The 17543-nt window shown below is 46.2% G+C and overlaps 1 protein-coding gene across 2 annotated transcripts; it reads left to right on the top strand.

The window, feature by feature from the left end:
- The first annotated feature begins 2959 nt into the window (after positions 1 to 2959).
- On the top strand, positions 2960 to 16997 carry cUnh4orf54 (chromosome Un C4orf54 homolog). 2 transcript variants are annotated; one of them, XM_079295474.1, is made up of 2 exons: positions 2960 to 7682; positions 14433 to 16997. In XM_079295474.1, exon 1 carries the CDS (start codon positions 3120 to 3122, stop codon positions 7662 to 7664), a length of 4545 nt encoding a protein of 1514 aa, XP_079151600.1. In that variant the 5' UTR covers positions 2960 to 3119; the 3' UTR covers positions 7665 to 7682; positions 14433 to 16997. The 2 variants fall into 2 exon arrangements, with proteins under 2 accessions (XP_079151600.1, XP_079151601.1); XM_079295475.1 differs by lacking the exon at positions 14433 to 16997 and adding an exon at positions 10401 to 10522.
- Positions 16998 to 17543: the final 546 nt, after the last annotated feature.

The raw sequence follows: 17543 nt of genomic DNA, 5'->3' as shown, positions 1-17543 counted from the left end.
CTGTCAGTACATGCCTTAAGTCCACTTCGGTAGGGCCAAACACAGGACCTTCACCCAGGAGATCAGTGTTTGTGTCCCTGTGACACCACAGGTAAGCTTATTTAAACCCAATCCATAATCTTTTACCGAACCTAACCAAGTAGTTTTGCTGCTAGTCCGACACGGAATTGAGAATGCATTTTCGAAACGGCAAAAGCACCACGAGTGGTTAAAACACTACAACGCTGATAGACACGCATGTAGAAATGTTGATATGAAACTTATTTTTGGTTTGGAGAGGTCAAGATGTAATGTGTTCGTGGTTTGCAGATACAATTCAAACATTTTATTCTGGCTACTGACTGGTTCTGATCAACAAGCTGTTCTTAGCTATTGAGCTCTTAAAAGCCAGATTCTTCTGGACGGCCTGTAGTTAAGTAGTTCGGAGGTTCCGTTTCAGGCATTAGTAGGAAAAACACTTGAACAGTACATCTTCATATTTTCTTTATTCTTAACCAAGAGCTCTGAAATAAAATATCTAATATTGAGGACTGAATAACACTGAGCAGGGCCGTCCTTCAATCAGAGGATCGGCGGTTCATTCCCCTGCTGGTCCATGGGCTGCTGCAAGACCCGTAACCCTAAATTGCTCCAAATTGAATGGGTGTGAATGGTTAGTTAGAGTCCTGATGGGCAGGTGACATATTCCATTCCCTGTCATCAGTGTATGAATGGGTGAATGATGAGATGTGCACTTTGAGTGGTCGAAAGTCTAGAAAAGGTCTACAAGTACATTCATTGTATCAACGGAGTTCATAAGCTTCACGGTACATCTCAAAGGACCTGAAAATCACATTAAAGCCATTTTTGTTTTTTATTTTCTTCAGCTTCACACACTGTGGCCTTCAAATGACGTTTTAAATTTGACTGGACATCCCAGAATTTCAGAAGTCACATAATATTAGGTTGAAATTTGGAGTCAATTTGTTTGTTGATAGCTTTGTTATAGGGAATTTATTTAAAACAATAAAGAAGACAAATATGGCATCTGGGGTTTGAATATTTCTTTGGTGTAGAACAAGCAGATTGGAACAAGGAGCAGGAAGTCGATACATTACAGTTCATTCATTGGTCAGGTCACCTTTGTGGTGGTAGACAAGCCTTAAATGTTGTCCTTCTCCTTTTAGCTCCATTTGTTGAGGGTTTAGAAAACGTCCAAGTTCAGTATGACTGCTAATTCCATATCTCAAAGTAATTTCACGCATTATGGTTAATATAATGTCTTCATGTCTCTGGAGGAGATTTGTCTGACAAAAGGACATGACTTGTGCCGGCTTGTGGAGTAAAGTTTGACAGACGTTTGTTTTTCAGGCAGGGAGCGTCTCATTAAAGATGCAGGAGAGTTATGGGAAGTTTAGGATCCAGCATTTTCTGAGATTGACCTGGAGACCAGTTTCCTCCTCAACTTTATTGAAATACAATACTAATTTCCAGAGTGTCCCTTTAAATGTTGTACATGTTGCCTCACTAAGAGCGACAGAGGCCCCCAACCTGTTTTCCAGCTGGACCTTTAACTGAAATGGGAAAACTGTTGTGGGGAATTATACTTGACCACAGAGACTTGCTGTACATCAACTGCATTTTTATTTTCATTAATTCATTTAATTTTCTAAATTCTTATTAAATTGAGAATAAAAACACTTTCAGTGGACAAGGGACCATGAGGCTTCCCAGATATGTGTTAAGTCAGAGCTCTCTAAAAAACATTAGGAACCAAATCTGAAAAGAGCTTGATTGTGATTATTCCTTCATGAAATGTGACCTACTTGTGCTTTGGACCCCCTGGCATCTTCCAGAGGCCCCTGGTGGTCCCTGGACCCCAGACTGGCACACACTGACCCCCTGAAAGCTTCAAACGTGCAGCGTGTCTCTCTCCTCATGGGGGTGTGTTGTTGCTGAGTTGTTGTCACTTGAGTGTTTATCTGCCAGACAGCCTTCATCAGAGGTGTGACACAACCCTGCATACATGCCCTCCTGTCTAACATAGCTGCACTTTTCACATGTTGCCTTGGTGCCTATATTTGAGCTTGCCGTGTATTTTTAAAAACAGCCAGTGAGTCGTCTGTCTGCACGGAGCGGTGATCTGTTGGTCCGGCAGAGACGGGCAGTCAGTGTTTCTTTTCTCTTGACTTCAACCTGTTTTCAATTTCAATCAAAAAACAATATTTCAGTCTGACATTTGGAGTTTGAAGTGGAAAATAAAATAACGAAGGAAAGTACAAATGCCTCAATATTAGTAGAGTAAATGTACTTGGTTACTTTCCACCACTGGTTACTGTTCACTGTCACTTGAATTGTTAAAGTGACAGTGTGTAGGATTTAGTGGCATCTAGTGGTGAGGCTGCAGATTGCACAAAGTGAATATCTCTCTGTCACTACTCCTTTTCCAAGACTATGGTAACTTGAGCCAGTAAGTGCAAACCATGGTAACGCTGTTTGCCTCGCTCAGAAGACATCCTCACCGTAATAACACTACTTTATAGCAACAGAAGCCAAACGGCGGCTGGCGTTACCGCCGTGAAGAGAACTCTAAGGACTTATTCTAAGCTAACAGAAACACAACTATTCTTATTAAAAACATGTTATGAATATTATACTCCATTTGCTAGAGAGCCCCCTAAATGCTACACAGTGGCCCTTTAATGTGCCGTCAGAAATGAAATACAACTGTCATCATCAAATTGATGTTTCAGTAAAGTAAGTAATTTGTGCACTTCATTTGTTGGGATTTATTCGATATTTGATATTTTGTTTGGGGCAACCATTTAGAATTAATGATATTTAATGAAATCATTAGGGGAGTCCTCTCAGTGACCCTAACGGTCCGCGAACCCCATCTTGTGAACCATGTGGCCTAGAGACAGTTGGCCAGTAACGTCTCTGGTCCTTTTTAGATACTCGGCTTTCGGCTTCATATCGCAGTGAGCGGAATGTCTGCAGCGCTCCCCTGTCATCAGAGTGTCTGTCTGTCATGGAGCGTTGCAGCGCCATCTGCCTACAGGTCTAAATAATCCTGGGGGGCTCCGTCTCTGCCGTTTCTTTCAGACACCAAATGTAACGTCAAACCTCCCGGTTGAGCTATGAAGACAGAGCAACGCTGTGTGGAGACGCCGGCGACTCTCCGGGAGGTCCAAGACCTGCTCCAAAAACCGGCGCACGGAGACGAGGATGCCCCGGAGAAGCAAAACGAAAGCAATTACGTCGATTTGGGATTAATGGACGTGAACACAGGCGGGACAAAACCGGAAAACGACTGCGGCATTGGTGAAAGAAACCAAATGTCTGTCCTTATTAACAGCAGTGGCGCCGAAGCTCTGCGCGCAACGGAACCAATCCAGGAGGTGGCGATTAATACCAATATTGAAACTAATAATTGTGGAGTTGGGAAATGTATTAAAAATGTCAAGGAGGGTTCCTCTGGTCCATCACACCTCCCCATTCTTTACTCAAAGTCAGAGGTTTGCTTTAAATCTGGAGACGAAGGCGAGCGTGCCACAACGCAGCCCGAGGTGTCCAAAAGAGAAGACAGCAAAAACCCTCCACGAGGTGAGGGATTACACTGTAGTGATAATTATCTGAGCGGGAGAAGTGAGTCGGATGATTATGAGGAGGATGATGATGTTAGTTTGGTGCTTTCCGAGGACTGCGTCCCGTGCGTAACGGAGGATGAGTCCCATTATATTACCACGCACGAGATCCAACTCTCGGAGCTCTCTGACCACGAGGAGGACTACGACCTCGGGGTGGGCTCCTCCACCAGCTGGGACGTCGAGGGTGACAACCAGGTGTACTCTTTTGTTGATTACGCCTCATCTGACGGTGATGGGGCTGCGGGGGAGAGGGGGGACGCCGGCCAGCCTCGCTCTCAGGGCGCAGCAGCAGTCAGCACTCTGCTTGAAAGTGATCCGAAGGACGGGGCCAAGTTCACCAGCTCAGATGAGAGTGTGTCAAAGCCCCAGCAGCAGCAGCAGCAGCGCAGTGGCAACAGTGGGGGACAGATCCACCTGTCAATCAGAACCACTTCTCGAGCTATAAATGACCCTGGCAGCATCCAAGAACGGGGGAATATCCTTTCTCATGCCAGGCACTCCGGGGACGTGAGTCGCTATGTGTTTACAGGGGTTGATGGGAAGGCAGAGACGCTGTGTGACAGGGCGAAGTGTTTCATAGCCGCGCCCGGACGCTTGCACTTTGGCCGCAAATTGAGAGGGAAAGAGGTCACCGGGTATTCCAGCGGTGCGTCCAGCGCTGTCAGCGAGCTGGACGACGCTGACAAGGAGGTGCGCAACCTGACAGCCAAATCATTCAAGAGTCTGGCGTATCCTTACTTTGATGCCATCAATTTCAGCACCTCCAGCGAGTCCTCTGCATCAGAGCATGGAAAAGGGATAAACAGGTGGGCCACGTTTGTCGACCTGAAATATGACAATATGAACATGTCCCGTGGACTGGACCAAAGTGTGGTTTCCCATCAAAATTCAGCAGCCTCGTTTGAAATAGCCAAGAATATAGACAATAGAGATTATAAGGGCATCGCGCTGGCGAGCATCAAACCTCCCTCCAGCAGGATCTTCACTCTGAATGGTGACCCTCACAGCCCGTCGTCATCAAAGCAAATCGAGCTGATGGGGGAATTTAGCCAGGGCCACACCGGAGTGATTAGACTCACGGAGACTCTGAATTTTCGTTGCAATGTCAAATCAGGAATGTCTGGGGGAGAAAGGCTCACTAAGTTTGCACAAAACGCTGCAGGATCACGTTCCACAGATGCGGTTACCAACAGTTTGCCAAGCGGCCAGTGGAGAGGGGCCAGCAAGTCGCCCTCTAAAGCCATGGAAGACACGCACAAGAAAGCCGTATTCGCCTCGAGCCTGATCAAAAATGTGATTTCTAAGAAGATGCAGTTCGAGCAGGAGCGCAAGATGGAACGAGGGGAGATAAGGGAGCCGCATCCGACGCCCTCCCCGTGCTTTGTGCACCAGGAGAGCGACGGCCACAGGGAGAAGGGGAGCAGGGAGCTGCGCAGACAGAGCTCCAAGATTTCCGAGAGCAGCTCCGAGTACGCCATAATGTGCGTGGATGAATTGGGGGACTTCGTGGACAGCGGCTCGTGTGATACCAGGAGCGACTCTCGGAGACGAGACGCAGCTGCTCTTGCACCTCAAACTAACTTGGAACCGGCCAATGAAGCTGGGATCGCAGCTAAAAAAGGCGAGTTGGAAGCGTCCAAAAGCACGCTGCTTCGCAGCCAAAATAGCGCCTTCAGATGCTGGAAGGACGAGGAGCTGGAGTTTCAAAAGGATCATAAAAACGATAAAACACCTGAGAAGTCGCCCTCAGCTGACGACAGAGAGGGCGAGCAGTACTCAGCGGGAAGCGGCAAACTGACTAAAATGTCACATTTGTTTGTGCCAAGTATCCAACTGCTATCTGGTGACGGAGAAGCCGGACAACAGCTGCAGAACAGGAATTATTCTCCATATGGAGACGGAGGAGAGATCAAACTGCGCCCTGACAACACCACGTTATACATCGCAGACCCCGGGAGCGCAGCAACATCCAAATCTCCGGAAATTAAAATGAACTTAAAGACCGTCAGAGACAATACAACTGAGCGTTTTGGCGTCTCCAAACTGCGCGCTCCTAATATAGGCTGCAACGCAGCCAGCCTCATCAGAACGGAAGACTTGAAATGCCAGGCGCTCGCTGCAGCTTTGAAGGGTGAGTCGTCAGATAAAGTGCCGCATTTCATGGTTAGAGACATTAGAGATAACAAAGGGAAGCTGCAGACGCCCATTTACCAAGTGAGAGACGTGCGTAAAATGGTTAAAAGTTCCTATAAATTTGTCTCTTTGGATAACAACGAAAATAAATCCGACAGCCACTCAGAGCAAATGAAGCAGATGTCCTATCGGAATCCTAATTCTGTGTCCCCGATAGTGATCAAATGTCAGTCTGTGAATACAAATAGTAACGGGAAACATTCTGGAAATCTCACCGAGTTATCTATACAGGAGCCGTTTGACACAAACCGGTTGTCTCCAGAGGACGCTAAGAATGCTCAGCTGCAAAGGGCAGCAGAGAGAGCACCCATAGGTGACTCTAATGATTCCTCAGATGGAGTCATTGGGTTGAGAATTGAAAGCAGAGCAGCTTCAATGAAGCTGGAAAAAATATTGGATATCACAGATAAGAAACCTGAGTCAAAGATTGCGAACCTGGGAGCTTTGGAAAAACTCCAGGCTGCAGTGAAAACCATGGAGCAAATGTATAAATTTGAAAAAAATGAATGGAAAAGGAAGAATGAGCCCCATCTCCTGACAGACAGCCACGTGCTCTCATTGATAGCCAGGGAGGAGCATGAAGGACTTGAGGTCTGTGGGAGAGCGTCCATGGACAGGACAGACAGAAGAGACTCCTATCCCAACAATGACAAGACGCCACCAGCACTGGCAGCGTCCTCTGGCACTGACAGCCTGCTGCGGCGAGAGGACAAAGACCCATGCTTGGTCTTCCAGACTCCCGGCAGCCGTAAGGACAGGCTGGTTGCGAGGTCAATGCACGCCGCGGGGAACATGTTCAGCCTCAGCTCTAGCCTCAAGCCACAGCCAAACGCCATCACTCAAACACCTTTCAGCACCAAAAGCTTCATCCCTAAGTCCCCAAAATTGCCGGTGTCCTTAAAAGTCAGCCGGACGAAGCTAAGTGGAAATGAAGGAGCCAAATCAAAGGAGGTTGAGCGGCCCACACAGGAGCTCTTTAGCGCCTCAGCTGACAACGAGAACTACCTCACCATTCCGGTAAAGTCTCACTCCAGTAGCAACAAACAAGCCTCATCTGTTGAAAAAACACCAGTGTACACATTTACCACCCAGAGACAACCAATCACTCCTTCAAGACACCTGGGATCCGGCGCCAGGGGCTTTGAAGACCACAACCAGTGCCCTAAACGCTCCAGCATTGTGATGGACACACGCTCACCTGAGATCGCTCCTGCCATCTACCACTCTCTGCCAATGGGCATGTCCACCAGTCAGCCGCAGGTGTACTGCTTCTCTCCGGTGATCACCCCCGCTCCCACCCTGGACCCCTTCCAGGCCACCCAGAGGAAGATGCTTCTGGATCCCACCACTGGGAGCTACTACCTGGTGGACACTCCTGTGCAGCCGGCCACCAAGCGCCTCTTTGACCCTGAAACAGGCCAGTATGTGGACGTGCCCATGCCGCAACCTCCCATGACCCCGGTGCCCATACCAATCTCACCTTTGGCCCTCAGTCCAGGAGCATATGGACACACCTACATGATCTACCCGGGCTTCATGCCGACCCCGTCCGTGATCCCAGCCCGGATGCTGGTGCAGTCGGTGCAGTCAGAGGCGGAGGGCGGAGGGAAAGCCCTGTCACAGCAGGCTGAGGGCATGTACATGGAGAGTCCCTTCTACATGGCCACTGGAATGTCTCCTCAGGCGGCCTACTGGCCTCAACAGCAGGCTGCCGCAAACAGGCAGGGCTTCTCCAGCATCAAGCAGCCGGTCATCAGCATCACCTCCCAGCAGGGGCCGCGGATCATCGCTCCACCCTCGTTCGACGGGACCACCATGAGCTTCGTGGTGGAGCGCAGATGAATCGCAGCTTACCTGCAGGTGAGTAGTTGTGACTGTTTAGCTGGTGTATGTACAGTATCAGGTTTGAGTAGACCTGAGTGAACCAGGATGCTGGATTGTATAGGTGACTTCATGATTTGTTCGTAATCATAATTTAAAAAGTGCATTTTGCCGTTGTAAAAAAACTCTTTTAAATCCATTAGAAGCATAGATAACCTCTTACAATATATTCAAATCTGAATTTGCTTTCATTTAATCATGCATTCTTTTGTCTCCATCAAATCTATAGATATGATGCACAAGTGAACAAATCTCTGCACATGTGTTGTTATTTTCTGCTTTTGATATCCAAGGCTGAGAAACTACTCGTGTAATAACAATCGCACTCGTTCTAATGTTTCTTCTCACTCTAATAGACAGCACGATTACTTTAGATTGATACTTATTGTATATTTGTGGCCTAATAAGACACTTCACTGATACATGTTTGCTCTAATGCCACACAAGAGACTTCAGCAGTGGTTTCCTGCTGGTCAGGTTCAGTCTGAGCATCGAGGCCACTCTGCTGTGACCTTACAGCTGATACTCTCTCTGTTTGTTCAGATTCGCTGTACCTCTTTACTTCTTTACAAGATTAATTTGTATTTCTAATTATAACAGTTTAGTTCCAGTTGATCAACGTTCTATGGAGACACTATGGAGGCCCACATGTTCAAAATGACTAAACAATTAAGACATTATGAAATAATTATAGTTATATGAATAAATACACACAATATACTGTATACGATATATCCATGATACTGAAAATCCAGTACTCATTAAAGCTCACAATCATCACATGTTTATTTCAAGTCATTTTATTCAATTTGAGCATTTTTTATATTTAAATGTTCTTTTTCCAAAGTCAGTTTTTATTTCACAACACTAGTTCCCGCCTTGCCAACATGTTGATGAGAGCAAGGTAAGGAAGCGAACTTGTATGGAGACCTAAGGTGTTCAAAATAATAATAATAATCAATCCAAAAACAAAAAGAGATTGAAGACATGCTCAGCTCATGTTGCTATCACAGAAAGTCTTAAAGACTTTCTGGTGAAAGGTGGCTTCATGAAATCGAAACAAACTTTGGGAAAAGGACATTTTAAATAAAATCTACTCGATATTATTCATCTCATTCTAAATAACACATTTCAAAGTCAAAGCTGTAAAATGTGACTTGATAAAGAACATTGTAAACATTAAAGATAAAAAGTGCTCGAATTAGAGAACAACCAAATCACTTGCAGCAAACTCTGTAATCTGCAGAAGTTGCAGGATGAAATAACATTTGATAACAGCAATCTGTTCTAAACATGTATGCTTCTATAGTTTCATTGAAAGTCTTGGTATGATTATTCATTTCCCAATGTCTTATTGCTTCATCCTGAACACTGTGTGTCTCCATCGGTCCTCATCTGACCTCAGAAAAGCCTGTAAGTACATAACTCTATGTGACAATTTAACATCTCCCCTAAATACAGGTTAGTCTGTCTATTTATGAATTTTCTAGTATCATATCAGTTGGAAAAGGGCATTAAGAATGTGAGCGATCATGTGCTAGGATTCAACATGCAACAGGAGAAGATGTGATTGTAAAGTTTGCACCTCAGCGGGCTTTCACGCTCACACGCTGTGGATTGTGATACCACAGCAGTGATACGGAGGATTATATTGATATGAGATTATTCATGGGCGAGGTGTTTGAATGTGTCTAGTGGCCACAGTGTGTGCAGGAGTGAAAGGTCGGGCGATAGCAGGTGTTTGTTATGCGTAAACTCGCACCGCTTCAGCTGCTGCTGGACATCAACAGCTCACAGTCAGCCGGCTTTTTATAGGACAGTCATTTAAAGACAGAGAGGGAGAAGCCAGGTTCACATGGCCTCTGATCAGCAATTACAGAAACACAACATGCAGCATAGCAGCAAAGCATTTGGAGTTCCCCTTGTCATCGGAGAGAGCCACATACTGGAGGCTTCAGTTATGTTTATAAAGGAAACCGATAGCTTGTCGTCTGATAGTCTGAGGCTGGAGAAATAAACGGGCTTTTGAGTGGAAGGTGCAGGAGTTTCAATCCTACAAACTGGATGCAAAACTGTGTGGAGAACGTCAATGAACAATGTTCATGAACTATGAAACAACGACTGTTGTGGTGCCTTTGAGTGCGGAAAGACAATCAGTGCAATCAGCTGAAGTCAGCAGGACCCTTTAAAGCTCCAGGTCGAACAGGTTCTCAAGGAGTTAGGTTACAGCTTGACTTTGCTGTCATTTTGGCAAAATGATTTTGCTGTGGAGAGAAAACGCATTACCTGCAGGTTTTAAAATATATTTTGCAAGAATACAAACTGTTGAAAGGTGCACATGAGAGAGTCATGAGGCTGTTCTTAGGGACCGTAGGTGGCAGACTGACATGCAGGGGAAATGAATTGTTGTGCAGGTTATTTTCCTAACAATCAAATATATCAAAGTTCAATAATGTCAAAACAATGTTGGCATTGATTAGTCTGCAAAATCTGAGAGTGTACATCAGTGGCCTCAAAAATTCCCCCCAAATCAGAAAGGACAGGACGATAAGGGGCTATAACTGTCAGGATCCAGGATCCCTGTCTGACCTGTTCGGTGTTACCTCTGTTTCCCCTGATCTCCTCTCCTCATGTGTTCTGTTATTCCCCTGTTTGTTATTGTGTGCCATGTGCTCTCTGTTTGTCCTCTGCCTCCAGACGCCTCCCATGGCCACACCCTTGAGTGTGCACAGCTGAGGACACTCCAGCCGATCACCTCCTGCTGCCTGACACACCAGACTCAGGGCCCACTAATGAGTCTCCTGTCACTACATAAGCTCTGGCCCTGCAGTCTGGGGTTGTCAGGTCGTACCGTCTTTCACCCGCGTCAACCCCGTGGCATCCTCTGCCCTCCTTGTGTGTACGGATTACACTCCGCCGCTCTGCCTTCCTTGTGTGACACGGACTACTCTCGCCGTCAAGCTGCCAGCCCTCCGGTGTCGAGCCACGGGCCTCACACCGTCGATCTGCCACTCGGGTGTCGGACCACGGGCTCCACACCTTCACACATTCGAAATAAAACCTGTTCATAGTAACTTCTGTCTCCTGTGGTCTTGCGTTTGGGTCCTACCTGTGAACTCCCACATAACAGAACGACCTGACCCTAATGGACCCAGCAACCACAGGAGCAGCTACACTGTACGGCCCTAACAGTCTGCTGGAGGAGGTGCGAAGTGTCACTGCTGAGATTTCTCGGATTGGCTGTTTCGTGCAGGAACTAGCCCGGACAGTCAGGTCTCCACCAGTTCCAGCACCTGCACTATTCCCTCCAGTCCTCGCTCCGCCGGTCTGGGAATCCCCTGTGCCGGCTCCAATTCCCTATGACGGAACACTGGGGAAGTGACAGGGCTTCCTGTCGCTTTGCCAACGAGTGTTTGACCGTCGGCCTCAGACTTTTGCCTCGGACGGGTCCAAGGTCGCCTACGTGGTTGGATTACTGCGGGGAAGGGCTTTGGAGTGGGCTGCGAGAACATTAAGTTTTGATCGGCCAAATACTGTGTTTTTTGTGGCGTTTGCGAGGGATCTGATGAGAGTTTTTGACCCTCTGGGGGACTCTGATTATATGGCCGAGCACCTTCTCAGCCGGAGACGGAGCCAAGCAAGTGTAGCGAAACACTCTGTGGCCCGGCCGACTCCGGCTCCCCGTATTCGGACGGCATTGCAGCCAGCTCCTGTTCCTGCCACCTCTTCGCCGCAGCCAGCTCCGGTTCCTACCGCCTCTGCGGCACAGCTTTCCCCAGTCCCGGCCGCTGCCGTCTCTGTACCGCGGCGAGCTCTAGTCCCGGCCGCTGCCGTTGCAGAGCAGCAGCGACCTCCAGTTCCCGCCGCTGCCGTCGCAGAGCAGCAGCGACCTCCAGTTCCCGCCGCTGCCGTCCCAGAGCAGCAGCGACCTCCAGTTCCCGCCGCTGCCGTCCCAGAGCAGCAGCGACCTCCAGTCCCGGCCGCTGCCGTCCCAGAGCAGCAGCGACCTCCAGTTCCTGCCGCTGCCGTCCCAGAGCAGCAGCGACCTCCAGTTCCTGCCGCCTCAGCGCCGCAGCCCGCTCCAGTTCCTGCCGCCTCAGCGCCGCAGCCCGCTCCAGTTCCTCCTGCCGCCGCAGCTCCAGTTCCTGCCGCCGCAGCGCCAGCTCCAGTTCCTGCCGCCTCAGCGCCGCAGCCAACTCCAGTTCCCGCTGCCTCCGCGCCGCAGCTATCCCCGGACCTGGCCGCCGCCGCCTCCGAGCCGCAGCTAACACCGGACCTGGCCGCCGCCGCCTCCGAGCCGCAGCTAACACCGGACCTGGCCGCCGCCGCCTCCGAGCCGCAGCCTCTCCCAGACCTGGCCGCCGTCCCAGAGGCGCAACGACCTCCAGTTGCCGTCTCTGAGCGGCAGCGACCTCCAGTGCCCGCTGCCGTCGCGGGGCAGCAGAGACCTCCAGTACCTGCCACGGCTGCACCAGCATCCTATTCTCCAGAGCCCACCCGGCCGTCCGCCGGAGCACCTGTGTCCGGAGCCCTTCCGCCCGCCCGGCCGTCCGCCGGAGCACCTGTGGCCGAGGCTCTTCTGCAGCCCCGTGGCCGGTCAGAACCAGTCACCCCTCCTCCGGACCCCCTCTGCCCACCCTGGCCGGCCTTCTAGCTGTGGGGACGTCCCTCCTCCGGACCCCCTCCGGCCGCCCATTTTTTGTGTCTGGTTGTACGTCTGGAATCCGTACCTTAAGGGGGGGGTATTGTCAGGATCCCTGTCTGACCTGTTCGGTGTTACCTCTGTTTCCCCTGATCTCCTCTCCTCATGTGTTCTGTCATTCCCCTGTTTGTTATTGTGTGCCATGTGCTCTCTGTTTGTCCTCTGCCTCCAGACGCCTCCCATGGCCACACCCTTGAGTGTGCACAGCTGAGGACACTCCAGCCGATCACCTCCTGCTGCCTGACACACCAGACTCAGGGCCCACTAATGAGTCTCCTGTCACTACATAAGCTCTGGCCCTGCAGTCTGGGGTTGTCAGGTCGTACCGTTTTTCACCCGCGTCAACCCCGTGGCGTCCTCTGCCCTCCTTGTGTGTACGGATTACACTCCGCCGCTCTGCCTTCCTTGTGTGACACGGACTACTCTCGCCGTCAAGCTGCCAGCCCTCCGGTGTCGAGCCACGGGCCTCACACCGTCGATCTGCCACTCGGGTGTCGGACCACGGGCTCCACACCTTCACACATTCTAAATAAAACCTGTTAATAGTAACTTCTGTCTCCTGTGGTCTTGCGTTTGGGTCCTACCTGTGAACTCCCACATAACAATAACTATATAGGGGCTTACATGGTTTCTATTATTCATTTTTATTTTGGAAATCTTACAATCTGGAAAAGACTTTGTGCTGAAGCTTGAAAAGTGCAGCAGCACGACGGGCATCACGGCCGGCGTGCTGCTGCACTCACCCCGTTTCTATTTGTTGAGTATTTTTAGCCACTGAACCATGAGATGGGCTGCTATGACATGTTGTACATACATTCAAGGTCCCCTCAGGATGAGTTGTAACAGCTTTGGTGATTCTCTCACGGTAATCCTATTAATCATCAGAATTATGAAAATTTGAATTTGTCCAATACTTTGGTTTATGTCCAAATACCTGCAGAACTAATGACATCACATGTTATCATGCTAACATGCTAAACTGAAATGGTGAAGATAGTAAGTGTTACACCTGCTTAATGGTGGCATTATAATTGGAGCATGTTCGACCGCTGATCTTAGCATTCGCACCTATTTGCAATTAGAATTTCGGCTAATAAAGCTTTAGTCAACAGACAAGACATTCTGTGGGAAAGGTTTCTTCTTCTCATTTATTTGTATTTGTTTGACAGATAGTTTTTCTGTCCTTTTAGTAATATAACCTGCCAATCATTTAAAAAAGGGAACATCAAGTGTGTACAAGTATGTAAATAAAGACCCTTAAAGGACTGAAATATCATCTACCGGTAAATGCTATTTTGAGAGCCGTTCACATCTCCAATTCTTTCAGTGGTTCAAATATTTCTGTAAGCGAAGTTGTTGAGGAACACAACGCATTTGACAGATTGCAGTCTGGTTTCGATTTGCTTTTCCTTGACGTAACAAAAATCATCTTATTACAATCCAACTGTAGTGAAAGGCTACATCTTAGTTCTGCACTGCGTTTGATACCATGGATCACAATATTCTGTTCGATTCCCTGAGAGTTGGAATAACTGAAAAAGAACTTAAATGGTGTTCTTCCCACATATCGAATCGCCAGTTCTTTGTTTTCATCGGTGAGAGATTGTATGGTTGTGCACCTCTGCCCTGTTTTATTCTCCGTCTACATGCTGCATTAGGATGAATTATCCCTCAATGAGTCTGTGGTTCTTGTCATTCCTATGCTGATGATGTCCAGTTTTATGTATTTGTTCAAAATGAGGAACTTTCAAACCATTTGACATTTTACCTAATTGTCTTAAAGGAATAAACACAGACAAAATGACCATTTGTACATCAATTTTATATCGTTCTTCATGTGAACATACAATTCTTGGTGAGAAAGAACTACATGGGAAAATATGACCCTATTATCCTATTGTGCACAAATGAAACATGTTACATGTGGAAATTCATGGCAATTAATGCAAATAGGAAATAAGTCGATTTCAGCTGATTCTGTGTTGGTATAAACTTTGTGTCTGTTTTGTTCTCTCGGTTCCCAACAGGGCTGCTCTGGCTTTGGCTCTCTTCGTTGTGCTCCTTTTGTTTTGGGCTGGAGGTGATGGATCAGGGCCCTTTTATAATAAGCCTTATTTTCCTCCAGTTTCACCTTTTCAAACTTGTACAAGATGTGTATGAATATGTATTTTTTGTTTTATAAAACCACATTGTAAAGATAATGAAAGATTTCATGTGGAGCCTTGTATTGCATTGAGTTTGCTTGCACAGTTTTCAATCACCGCCTAAAATAATCTGGGAATTGTAGTTTTATGTAATTTTGTAATTTATCTTATTTTACAACACAACTTTTATGATGACTAAATTCAGCATTATATCTATATCAGCTTACATTTTCTTACATGTCTTGTGTGTTGGATTGTATGCAGTGTATATTGCTTTAAAATGCACAGAAGTCAGCATTTACCATTATGTTTTATTATGTACCTGGAAATATCATGATTAGTAAATCAACCTTGCTGAACCCATTAACATAATCTGATTAATGCACGATGTGTGTTGAACCTATACAATAATATACATTCTGGGGATTGCTCGTGCATTTGTCCTGCATATAGCAGCATGTTCAATTCATTTCTGACCTGTCTCGTGTACTTTCTAGCGGTTCGACATGTATTTCTACGTGTATCACTGTTTAGTACTTTCGTATTTTGACACTGACTTACTGTGTTGTACTTAAAATGGTTCAGAGTGAGGGTCTGCTGGTCAGTCCATCCTTTCCTTTCAATCAAGTTTGCTACTTTACTGTCTTTTTGCGAGGACACTAAAAAACCCAGTCGAACCCAACATCAAGCGTTCTCTTACAATAACTGCAGTAACAATGATGATGTTGTTACAAAAGAATACCGCCTCATTTGTGAAAAGATCACAGTGATTACTGTTAGAAGTCTTATAAAGAATTGAAAGATATTGTATTGAAATGAATGGATTATAAAGGTTGTGTTGATGTTTTAAGTTGCTGCTTTCTGAGCTGGTGGAATGTTTTAATGCTCAATCAGTCACTGTTTTGGACGTAAACGTTGCTCCATCGCTGCCCTGAACGCAGCCTTTCAGCTTATTATAACTGCGAGGAACATATTGTATATTCTGATTGGAAAAAGTCTAAATTAAATGAGGCTCAGTTGCCCAACGTACAACAACTTTCTGACTTGCTGTTACTGGAAGATCATTTCTGATAGTTGCTGAAATATGTGGCAGAAAAACCAAAAGATTGATAAACATATTAAGTGCATTGATACAGCAAGCAAATAGATTCCTAATTAATAATCGGAGTGGCTGAATTAATAATGTGCCAAAACAAGATTCCAGTTGTGCTCAGTCAAGATGCATTGATGGAGTGATACGACCTCTGACCTTCAGAATAAAAGTGCATCAGATGTGAGGTAAAGTTACTTATTATTATTATTTACAGTATGCTCACAAAATAAAAAGCATCAATTCATAGTCAGCGTTAGGAAAACATAACACTGTAATGTGTGTCCTCTTGTATGCTGCACATGAGTGATCATGAGCCACTCAGAGTATACATGACTCACTGAAGAAGTCCTGTTTCAGTCATTAAGTCATTTATATGAAGTTGTTTTTAACGAATGATAATTCCCTACTTTTATTCTGAATATCAGATGCATATTCCTGAACTTGTAATCAAACATCTCCCCTAAACTACGTACTCGGTTTAGTTTCGCACTGTTTGTACTGTTTATCTATCGGTTGCCTTGGTTTACTTCATCTGTGTAATCTGTGCACCCTCATCTCATGTTCAATACTGAAGGCATATCTCAACACCAAGACAAATGAAACCAAACTTATCTTAACTCAATGTAATGTTTAGTCTTCCAAAACGATGTACATTTTAGAAAAGATCACAAATGCTTTACTCTTTAATTTACCTTCAGTGGTTTTTCATCCACTGGCCTCTTCACGCCAACAGGTCACACTGGTGCTGATCATTTATTCAGACACATCTTTCATTGCCTTGTTTTGGGGTTGTTGCAGCACTTTGCAAGTCATATTGCAGCAGTTTTTTTTATGTGCATTAAATGAAGAGCTTTTTTATCCTTGCAAGAGAGGAACAGTACAGTGTGTTGTATAGAGAAGTTTAGTTCTGCACAAGTGTAAATACCTTCTTTCACAGGTGTCGAGGAAGAGCAGATGTTCTGATGCATATCATATTCAAAGCCTTGCACAAGGACACTCAAATAGGGCGGGGCTTTGAAACTATGAACTTTCTGCACAGACAGTATGTGTTGTGAAGGAAAAAGAAAGTGGAGAAAAAGTTGGCAAGTTTGTGACTTTTGGAATGAGTGGACTTTCAATTTGGATTAAATGTTAGATGCACAGCAGGGAATGGTTGAGATGTAGAGATGAAACAATGAAAACTCTGATCCAACTTGAACGTAATGGTCAAATGAAGGCTTCCTTTCAATTTGTAATTTTTGTAGTTTTTTTAAGTGTAAAGTGTCATTTCAAAACTGTCAAGAATACCGCGAGTGATGATTCATCAGACACTAATGTTAAATACGTGAACATGTAATAAACATGAAAGCCTTTTGCAGACCTCTCGTTTGTGTTTTTGTACCTGTTGATTATGTGAATATGTGATTACTGCATGAAGGCACATTAAGTACAAATGAACTGAGCTAGTTTCCCCCTTTTCAAAGTAATACCAATGAATTTATGAATGTATGATTGATGTGGTGGAGCACAGGCTCTCTGTGTCCCCTACAGGCAAGCTGCCACAATCGTTGCCTCCATCCTGGATTTGTCTGGAGTCAGAGTGCCACAGAAGTGAGCCGACTGGGCTCATGAGCTGCTGTTCATCAAGACATATTTCCCCTTAAAACCACACCGTTGGTGTATAGATGAACTATTATCCCCTGCTTCCCGTCTTCATGCTAAGCTAGGCTAATCACGCCCTAACTCTTGCTTCAGGCCTATACATTATTTCATCTCACTCTTGGAAATAAAGCAAAAAAGTGACTTTCCCAATATGTTGAAGTATACCTTTAAGACACTTATTAGCTGGTGTGGAGATGGAATGAGCTGCACTTTCTGGAGGCAGACATGATGATTATGTTATGTTATCTCTGTCAAAGTAG

This window comes from Melanostigma gelatinosum, assembly GCF_949748355.1.
Source record: "Melanostigma gelatinosum genome assembly, chromosome: 23".
Taxonomy (NCBI): Eukaryota; Metazoa; Chordata; class Actinopteri; order Perciformes; family Zoarcidae; genus Melanostigma; species Melanostigma gelatinosum.
The sequence above is the reverse complement of the archived record's forward strand: the minus strand, read 5'-3'. Positions and strand labels throughout refer to the sequence as shown.